Here is an 11089-nt window from a genome sequence, read left to right as displayed (position 1 = left end):
AGAGCAAGGAAATTTTCACAGTATGTCTGATAATATTTTTTCTTCTGGAGAAAGTCTTATTTGTTTTATTTTGGCTAGAATAAAAGCAGTTTTTATTTTTTTTAAATCCATTTTAAGGTCAATATTATTAGCCCCTTTAAGCTATTTTTTTTCAATAGTCTACAGAACAAACCATCGTAATACAATACCTTGCCTAATTACCCTAACCTGCCTCGTTAACCTAATTAACCTAGTTAAGCCTTTAAATGTAACTTTAAGCTGTATAGAAGTGTCTTGAAAAACATCTAGTCAAATTTTATTTACTGTCATCATGGCAAAGACAAAATAAATCAGTGATTAGAAGTGAGTTATTAAAATTATTATGTTTAGAAATGTGTTGAAAAAATCTTCTCTTCGTTAAACAGAAACTGGGGAAAAAATAATCAGGAGGGCTAATAATTCAGGGGCTAATAATTCTGACTTCAACTGTATATACATCTGTCCATGACTTGGACAATGGACCAAATCTATTCATCCTTATTGGGCATTTCTTATTGATAACCTTATGTTTTTTTACCTTATTTTTTTTCAGCCTCAGTCTGTAGGTTGGTGCTTTAATAGACTTGTCTTAAACTGCTAATCTACAAGAAATTATGATTATTGGGTTAAACATTCACAATACGACTTTGTATACGATTATATTTCATCACTTTGGAAATGGACAGCAACTCCAAACAAGCACATTGAACAAGTTCTGGCATGATCATTTTCTGGAAATGCCCATGAATTTGCAATGATCGATCATAATTATTCACCTTTAAAATAACAATGTGACCTAGCAAAAAAAAAACATTGTAATTTTTGATTTCGCGTGCACTTTAAAGGCCAAGGTGCATTGTTACCAGGCAGCGCTGTCTGCACCTGCATCACGTATATACCCATATGGATGGGTGTGTCTTAATATATTAATTTCATTCCCCAGATGTCATTGGTCAGAGTGATTATTCTTCTAAATGGAATCCCAGTCTTCAATATAATGTCTCCGTTCCCTCCTTTAGAGCTGAGGTTTACATCAAATATAACGTCTCCGTTCCCTCCTTTAGAGCTGAGGTTTACATCTAAAGCATTTATGTTATACAATGCTTTTGAGTTACTTCACGAACAGGTTCTGCGAACATATAAATGTTAGTACACCGTATATACACGTACTGCGAAATAAAGTGCACATCCGCATTTGACAGTCATCGTGTCTAACTAGTCTTTCCAAATGTGAGTGAATACATTAGTAATGATTTTGCTGACTGCTACGACATTACATCAGTTTTTTGTTTAAAAAAAAAAGGCATTTCGAATCATTTAAAACTACTTTTTCCCCAATTTTAAGTTTGGGAACAACTTGCGCATTAAAAGCAGATAAAGCACACTTTGCTGAGAGGTGAGATTAAGCGACTTCTGTGTGTGTTGCGCACACAGCAATAATGTAAACAAATGTTCAAATAAAAAAATAAAAGGCCTGTTTATCATGGTTTGCAGTGACAAAGCAATTATTATAAGTCATTCATTGTCAATAAAATTTGGCAAATTCTGGCAATTCTGTAACCGCTGTATGTAACTTGAATCACCAAATAAAAACCTCCAACTAAACAGTAGCACTACTGATGTGAAAGCTGCAGTGAATGTGAAAAAGATTGAATATAGTGCACAAGGCCTATCAACCAACTTTGTGGCGCCTCAAATGGCCAACTCTCATCAAAATAAATGAAGTTCTGTTGATTTGTTGCTGCAAAACACTGTAAATGTGAGCACACCTTACAATGCTATTACTGCAGAACACTTCACATTAATCAGTATTTTGGAAATGCCTCAAGAAGAATACTTGTGTAAGAAAAGACTTGAAAGAAAGCCATATCTTGAATTGACTTACTGTATGCTGCAAACTGTCTGGTGTTAAACCAAAAATACTGATTAAGAAAGATATTTCTTGCAGCGATTAAAACGTTAAAGATGATCTTTAACAAACCCCCCCTTTAGTATCTTCCATGACATAACCACTGAGAGACGAGTACAAAACACAAATCTGTACACTGATCAGTGCTCATCCCTAAAAGCCAAAAAGTTCACAGTTGCAAGATGAAAAGCCACTCGCATCCCTTCAGTTAGGAAAAAAGTGTCTTTTTTTGAGATGCAGAACTCTCGCTGGAATGTCAGCTCGCCGAATCTTCAGCTAATCACATTAGATGCAGACGATCATCCAGATTATGATCTGTTAAAGTTAAGCAGATGCTGGACCTGTTCTGTTCTACCATAAATCCTCCTGAAGGATGAAGCGTGAGTTACGTCTCAGGGTTGGTTGTGGTCATGATCTTCATGTACTGGGTAAAGATAGTCTCGAAGGCCTCGTCTCTGTGGATCATGGCACCAAATACAAGTGGCTGCGAGGAGATAACATACAATAAGTCACACTTTGCTAAATTATTAATTAAAGCAAAACAAAAGTGTAATTTATTACTAAAGGTAATGTTACCAAAATAAAATAAGCAGGGCATTAAATTAAATTATCTTTTATCTGCATTAATACTAGAGATGCATCAAAATTAAAATTCTGGGGTGAAATGGAAACTTCTGGAAGCACTTAGTCGATAACCAAAACTGTAAATTTCTTTAACAATTATTAAATAATATGTTTGTAAGACTTTTTAAAATGTAATTAAATAAATTACATTATACTAATTTTACAAAGCACAATCTAATAAAAAACACATTTTATTGATAGCTAATGATTTGAGAGGCGTCATTTTACTAATGGCCTATAAGTTAATCCTATTTTGAACTTGGACCACTCTGTCGCTTTGGTCAACGCAACAACAAACCAGCTTTTGCAGGGCGCAATGAAATGAATGGGCTTCATAGCGCAGTGCTTTCCACATCTGGTGTGAGTCAGTCAAAATTTTCAGCTGATAATTTGGTGCATCCCTAATTCATTTACCCAGTGAAACTGACTGATAGGCATGAGTGTGATAAGTTCAACAAACTAAATGTATTTTTATTTCTAAAAAGATAATTAACAATATGTTTTTCAAAATAAATAAATACTGTATACACTAGAATTGCCAAAAGGTGATGCAAGGTTTATATGATTAATTGAAATTAAATCGAGATAACAATTGTGCACTAAACATTAATGTCACTATTGACTTTAAATCTACTTTAAAATGTGATTAAAGTATTGTGAAAAGGACTACTAATTGACTTGATTAAAGTACCTTCTGTGTTGATGGGGTGGCAATAGAGATGCCCATTCCAGACCCTGGTAGAACTGATAAAACTTTGTACTGTGAGGGGGAAAAAAAACATGTTATTATTTTGTAACCCCTTTTAGTCCACTCTGTAGCTTTTGTTTCCAAGAACTACACACTTACACTTAGAAATAAATAGCATGTACATTGACCAAAAAATTGACAACACATTTTTCCTCATGGATAAAACACTTATGAGCACAATGAACTAAAGTTATTGCGGCTACAATTCTGTGTTAAGACAATATTTGACCCAAATGTTGTCCCAAATATCAGTCTGGATGAGTCAGTGCTAGTTGACGAGAGTAAATTCTCATTCTTTAGATTTTGGGCAGTTGAAGTTGATTGATTTTACAGAAAGGTGAATAGTTTATGATGGACACATACAGCTTTACACTATGTATCTCTCCAGTCGGAAGATATAAAACTTGTTTAAAGTTGCTGCAGACTTTTACTGCACTATAGTGGCATATTTCCAACTGAAATGGAATATTGATTAGGAGGCAGGGTTTTATTTTTGCAGTCCTATTCTCTTTTTACACCTATTTAAGTCATATCTATCTGACCGTTACCAGTTTTCAAATGTAAATGAACAACTGTCAAATGTCAGGCCAGAGAAGTATGGAGTTCCTTGAGGATCAGTTTTAGGCTCTTTGCTATTTACAATGTACATGCTGCCTCTAGGAGACATTATTAGAAGGCACATGATTTTTTTTTTTTTTTTGAAAAGTACACTATATGTTGTATAACTGCAGGCTAACTATTTTTATGTAATGTAGAATATATGTAATGTAATAATGTGCTGCTTTGAGACTGATAATTATTGTGAAAAGAGCTAAACAAAATTTACTTGTAGCAAAATAACAGTTGGAGGGAAGGTAGGCATGGGACGATAATCGTTTTTAAGGTATAGTCAAGGTTTTAAAACTGTGAAATTTTTCTGCAATGCCATTCCTAAGGTATGTGTATGATTTTTTATTTACATTTTTTTTTTAGGACAACAGTATCTCCAGCAGAAAACATATCTAAAGTAGCGGTTTTAAATTGTAAAAATTGAAGAACAAGCAGAATTCAAGAATTAATTTAGCCTGACATGTTTACCTCTCCAAAATATTTAAAATGTTTCTCAAAATAAAATATATTGTGTTCAAAAGGGAAAAAAGTATGTGTTTTTTACCCCGACTTTTAAAAAGAACTTATTTTAGAGCAGTTATCATAATACTGTGATACTGTAAAACTGTGATATTTTTATCCAAGGTTATCATACCGTCAGAATCTTATACCGGCCCATGCCTAGAGGGGAGTGACTAAGCATATTTTGGCCAAGCCTTGATTTTAATTACAAAGTAACAGTATTTTAACAATATTTTAAAAGTGTGTAATTTAGGTTTTAAAAACAAACAAACAAAAAGCTATTTGGCATATACCTTCTGGATATCTGTGATGTCCACCAGTTTGATGACTTTATTCTTCTTTGAAGAACCCGATCTTGAGCTGGAGCTCTCAAAACACAGGTAGCTGATGGAGGGAAAACCAATGAGTAATATATACTGTTGCAGTTTTAATGTACAGTGGAGAGTGTCTGTTTTGTTGACAGAGAAAAATGTACTATGGTAATGAAAGCAAGTTTATGTATTCGGGTTCAAAGTGTGTTAATGTGTTCATTGTTAAACTGGGTAAACGCAGTGATGATGGAGGTAGAGTGTCATGGTTTGGTTCTCATTTCATGGTCGTGCCATGGTTTTCTTTAACAGCTACATGACAAAGTAAATGCAAATGGTTATCAGAAGCTTTTTTATCGTTTATTGTTACTTTTCGTGCCCTGAACCTGGCAAAATAGATAAAGCATTTCCGTGTAGCAGAAAACATCGAAATAATGAAATGGCCGGCCAGAGTCCTGATGTAAACCTGATTGAAAATCTCAGGGGAAATCTTTGGCAAAAAAGTTATGGATAAGAATCTTATGCCTTTAGGAAGCTTATGCCTTTATAATTTTGTTCTCTAACTTTGATCTGTAGAGCCTTTTAAACTGTTATGATGTGAAATTATGCCATAAATATATTCCCAATATGCAAGAGAACTTTGTGAGATACAAAGCAAATGTTTCTTACTTCTCAGTGACGTAGAGCATGCCATTGCGGATGTAGTCAGTGGGCATCTTCCTGTCTCTGTTTATCAGACAGCATCTCCATCCGTTCTCACATACTTAAAGACAAAATTCATAATTTGGTTGTAAGAAACCCGATACTTAAGGTGTGATCAACTCAATTCTGTTTCATTTTCTTTCTATTTAGCTTTCAAGTGCATTTGGGATGCATAAAATGACAAGAACAAAGTGACTGAGGGGACTCACTGGGCAGAGGTCTCTCAATTTCAGGTAGGTTGAAGATTTCATGAAATGCTCCTTTCTTTGGGTTGTGTGAACGGCCACTCTCTTCTTCTCGGGTCACTCCAGGTGGGATAGTGGCTAAACTACTCCGCGATACTACAGGCTGAACCTGTACATAAAATAAAGGGGGCATTTAATTCCTACAACAACTAAAAGAAGATATTTGCATTCACTGCCAGGCATAACAATAAAGTCAACAAAAAAACAACATCGCCATTTTACTTTCATAATTAGTCACTTTTTGGTGAAACAGAACATTCGTGATCTTTATTAGAGAATTAAAGACAGACAGAAAATATTACCATTTATTTTATTTACATTTATTTTGGATAAGTCATTCAGTAGTTTAGTTTTAGCTTTTTTTCTAGAATGCTGTTTTGTTTAAAAAAAAAAAAAAAAATTCTTTTCTGATAAATAAAAAACTGTGGTAATTTCGTCAATGAAAATGGCTTGACGCAAACAGAAACATGACAGATCTGCTGCGCCAGTAACCTGACCGAATGCGTGCAGATACTAATAATAATTAATATAGGTTAGTTTTTACCTCTTTAACTACATTTTAGTCTCCTATTTTTTGTCAACAAAATGCGATGTTCATTCATTAGATGAGCAGATCAGAGCATGCACATTCATTGTATTCAACCAATTGGACCTGACAAGTTTCTGTTTCAACCTATACGTGTCTACCTATAGGCAGCAAACATTTATCGTCATTATCCTCGTTGACGAAATAAAATAAAACAGGAGAAAATGTGCTAATGGATCTCTCACACATATTAGTAAAGTAAATAGGACTCATTGTGATTTCCTGTTGACTTTAGGCTCAAAGCAGCTCTTTAAATACATGAAATAGTTAGTTTTTAGTATGTTTTTTTGCATTCATGTGGGTAAGTTGGGTATATTTTGATATATTTGTGAGTATGATGATGTTTCGAGAGAAGGAAAATGTTGATGTCAGCAACCGCCATTGAGTTCATTTCCTGTTTGCTATCGCAAACCAACAGCCAAAAACATTTTCAGTGTTGTAAAAGCAGTAAATCTATGTTTTATACTTGTAATACTACCTTATTTTTGAAACATTTAATGGAACCAGAATTATATTAAACTAAAAAGAGCTTAAAAATGATGTGAAACAAAAACGACATCAAATTGACATCAAGCATTATGTCAAAAAACATGTCAAAAACACAAACTGTTTTGATGTCAAAACTTTGACCTCTATTTGACGTCCACTCATTGATGGTTTTTTGACTATCAAAAATGACACAAGTATTATAATATAAGAAAATCTTATAAATTTGTTTATTACAAATGAACTACATTTTAACATTATATTGTATCCCTACATAGCATGTAATATATCTTGATGTCAAAATGACATCAAATTGACATCTAACATTGACTTCAAAAAACGACGTAAAAAATCGATTACAGGACTGCCTGTAATTGATTTTGTGAGGTGTTTTTTGATGCCAAAGTTACATGCCAATAATCAATTTTTGATGCCAATGTTGGATGTCAATTTTTGTCATCAAGGTAGTCAATTGACATCAAATCCATTTGCATTTTTGATGTCTTTTTTGATGTCGTTTTGACATCAAGGTGCCCTCTTGGAAGTAAATCTATTTTATTTCAGCCGAGAAAACATTACCCATTTTCATTTAGTTAGACACAAATAACCATAAAAAATGGCAAAAACACACGACAAAACAACTAAACCTTCACCCGCTAAAATGAAAACAAAAATCGAAAAATGAAAACAAATTCAAACTAGCAATAAAAACTATACTAGTATCGCAAAAATACTACATAGCAGTGAAACTACTTTTTTGGAGCAAAGCAATCATTTTTGTCTTGAATGGCACTATGCACACACAGCATACCCATCACATACAGTAGTCTGTGAAAATGGATTTAAAATGGCACGTTAGTTGTATACCTTACATTTCATTTTCAACCCCTACATAAAATTAGAATAACCAGTATAAAAATTTATTTTTTAAGGCCAGAAGTGTAAATAAGGAGGTAAACAACATTAAATCAATCAAGAAATGTCCATCTGATATTTCACCACATAACTACAAAGACAATTCTATTTTTTATTGAACAAAATGCTATTTTCAAGCATACTCCTTATACATGGTAGAATGCAAAACATCTCATTCTTATTACTGTAGTTCTATTACTTTAAATGCCAAATATGACATTCATTTTGAACTGTAAAATAATTTCAGTGCATCATGATTGTAACTGTCCATATATAAATAGTTTTATTAAATGCCCTTATTTAAATATTACACATTTATAATAATTCCATATTTTCCACATTATGGTTATACAGTTGCATTCATTATATAGTGATTTATTAATTTTTGCATTCATTATGGAGTGATAGTTTTTTATTAAATGAAACTATTTTATTACAGCACTGAGAATCTTGTCTGCATTACAACAGTAAGTGCAGTACATAATAGTACTGCAGTACAAATAGTAAGTTTTATATTATTAGAATATAGAATATAGAATATATATATATATATATATATATATATATATATATATATATATATATATATATATATATATATATATATATATATATATATATATATATATAGTATATTGCCTTTACAAAACCCGTTCAGTCAATTGCAATGCTCATTTTGATTTGCTTTTTAGTCAACCGTGAGTTTGCGATGCTGTTTTCACTTTGCAGTTCACGGCCTGACGTAAACACCTAAGTTCCCTTGACTCCGCCCCCTTGTCAAATCAGGGCCACAAAGTCAGGAAACACGCAGAAACGTGAAGTGCTCACGGTTGAATATATGGAAATATTTTAGTGTTTTTTTTTTGCACTGCTTGATTTTATTTGCAGTTATTTTTATGTTTGAAAATTACATTTTTATTTCTCAAATCTTAATTTTCCCTTTGCATTTCTTTATTTTTGCAAAACATTTTTTTTTTTCTCAAAATAATTTTTTGCTTTGCGATTTTTGGAGATTTGCATTTATTTATTTATTTTTGCTCAATACTTTATTTTTTTTGTTGCAAAACTTTCTTTTATTTGTAAGTATATATGGCCCTAGATTGACTCCATATAGATCTTATATATCTGGCATGGAGAGTGTGATTTAACACTAACAAACCAAAGGTTAATAAAAAGTGTATTAATTTGACTTATTTTATTTTCTTTAATATTGCCACTGGCTTGCATGGTTTGGGACTTGTGGAGCTGCGCATCGATGAATTTGCTTTTCAGTGTTAGGACTTTCAGCAGTAAAAATTAAACCACACTTAACTGAACTAAACTGAACTTCAACTCTGAAAACTGGACAGACACAGTCTTCGTTGTTAAGCTGCTTTGACACAATCTATATTGTAAAAGCGCTATAGAAATAAAGATGAACTGAAGTGAATTATGACAGGTTTTGTGATCCAGTGTCACATCAAATATTTCATAATCTGCGATCTTGTGGTGACATACAACATGGACAGAAAAAAATTGGCCATTGGACCGATATGCACATTTTAATCCATTTAAACACAAACGAAATTCATATCACAAGGTGCATATAAATCCAAACACACACACACACACACACACAGGTAAAAGAATTAAGGTCAGCTGGTTTGATCACACACACGCACACACAGGTGCTGGTAAAAGCACAGCACAATCCCTACCTTCTCACACCCAGACAGCTGAGAGAGAAACACAACAGATTATATGTGACCGTCATGTCAGTGACACACACTGATGTTTCCCCTACGAGGCAACACCAATCACTCTCATACACACAGATTTATACAGAGCCCGACGCTTCCAAACAAATCTTTCAAACGGTTATGACATTTAAAGTGTGAAATCACCCAGGAGGCTGGTGTTAGAGCGTGGCATTGAGCTTTTCCTCTTACCCGTCGTGACACAGTGGCATTGCTGCGTTCTTTCAGCTGCGGGTCGGTGGGCAGGTTGTTCCACATGATGTACGGCGTGTCGTATTTGTCCCGCAGTTTCGGGCAGCTCTTAAACAGGAAATCTATAATGAAGAATTTGATGCCCGCGTAAAGCCCTAAAAGAGAAACAGCATACATCATATATTGAAAATTGTTCAGTTTATTCTCATGAATTTCAGCACATTTTTTTAAAAAAGATTTCATTATATTCAATAAACTAAATTAAGGCATGATATTAAAAAAATCTGACATTGTGATATTTTGCTTTGCTGCAAAACATATTGAATATAATTTCACCAGATGATTTGAATAGCTCTATTTGAAAAGATTTCAATAATTTAGATTGACTGTGGTGATTAAGTCTTTTTCTATGAAGTGCCTCTGCATAAAATATAATTAATTACAACAATTACAACAGAGCAAAATTAAAAGTGAAATAAACAGTGCTTTATGGTTTTCTGTGGAGTCTAACAGTATGCAAATATAACAATGTAACGTAAAATAACATACCCAGCAGGCACACATTATAAGACGTTAAGTGAAGTTTATTTATAGACTAATTTCAAGAGGATCACATGCTTATGATTGCTTGCAGCCGGCTCCGCATTATTCAATTTATTATTCACCAATCAGACGATTCCTAAGCCACTATAAATACCCTAAGTTCCATATCACAGCCATCTTTGTTTTAAAAGAGTCCCCCTTCCACCCCTATGCCTCCTCCTTTCCTAGATGGGTGGCACGGTGGCCAAGTGGTTAGCACTGTTGCCTCACAGCAAGAACGTCACTGGTTCTAGTCTTTACCAAGCCAGCCGATGTTTCTGTGCAGAGTTTACACGTTCTCCCCGTGCTCACGTGGGTTTCCCCAGGGTTCCTTGGTTTCCTCCCACCGTTAAAAAACATGCAACTCAAGTTAATTGACTTATCCAAATCGGCACCATAGACATGCTCCTAGTAAATAGTTATCTCTTAAGAGCAATCACTATCTGTTCATTAGCTATTACAGCAGGGGAGTTCTCCAGATCTACCTGAGCTCAAACTCCCCTCTCGCCTTGCAAACGGGAGGGAGCCTCAGGCTCGAGGATCTTATGAGCTCAGGGCTCTCTCCCGGGACAGCATGCCAAACAAGCTTTATAATAAATCATCAGCCAAGTGTGAACTCTTGAATATTAGGTTAGATTTAGATTATGATGTCAGGTGACCAAAATTCAATGTCTCTCCTATGTCTAAGGACAATGTTATTTTGACATCCAATAACGATGTCAAATTATGTTGATATTTGGTTGATTATAGGTTGTGTTGGAAAGTGACGTCTGATAGATGTCATAGTGGTAATGTCCACTCAACTTTAAGGTGTAACATGATTAGACGTTGGTATTTGATTGATTTTAGGTTGGACATTGACATTGGCCTGACGTTTTGACGTCAACCTGATTGTCATTTCCAAACAATATAAAACGCCCCCACAACG

At 34.0% G+C, this 11089-nt stretch overlaps 1 protein-coding gene across 2 annotated transcripts in view; it reads right to left on the bottom strand.

Moving 5' to 3' along the window:
* Positions 1 to 1118: 1118 nt before the first annotated feature.
* gramd4a (GRAM domain containing 4a) overlaps positions 1119 to 11089 on the bottom strand; it is a 102114-nt gene continuing 92143 nt past the window's right edge. The window contains exons 14-20 of one of the 2 annotated variants that reach the window (XM_056455440.1): positions 9580 to 9734; positions 9349 to 9366; positions 5629 to 5773; positions 5387 to 5480; positions 4703 to 4793; positions 3243 to 3311; positions 1119 to 2411 (exon numbers count right to left, since the gene is read on the bottom strand). In XM_056455440.1, the coding sequence (XP_056311415.1) occupies positions 2313 to 2411; positions 3243 to 3311; positions 4703 to 4793; positions 5387 to 5480; positions 5629 to 5773; positions 9349 to 9366; positions 9580 to 9734 (671 nt within the window). In that variant the 3' untranslated portion in view covers positions 1119 to 2312. The remainder of the gene's footprint in view (positions 2412 to 3242; positions 3312 to 4702; positions 4794 to 5386; positions 5481 to 5628; positions 5774 to 9348; positions 9367 to 9579; positions 9735 to 11089) is intronic. The other variant, XM_056455441.1, reaches the window with a different exon arrangement.

This window comes from Danio aesculapii, chromosome 4 (genome assembly GCF_903798145.1).
Source record: "Danio aesculapii chromosome 4, fDanAes4.1, whole genome shotgun sequence".
Taxonomy (NCBI): Eukaryota; Metazoa; Chordata; class Actinopteri; order Cypriniformes; family Danionidae; genus Danio; species Danio aesculapii.
This window is presented reverse-complemented; position numbering and strand designations above follow the sequence as displayed.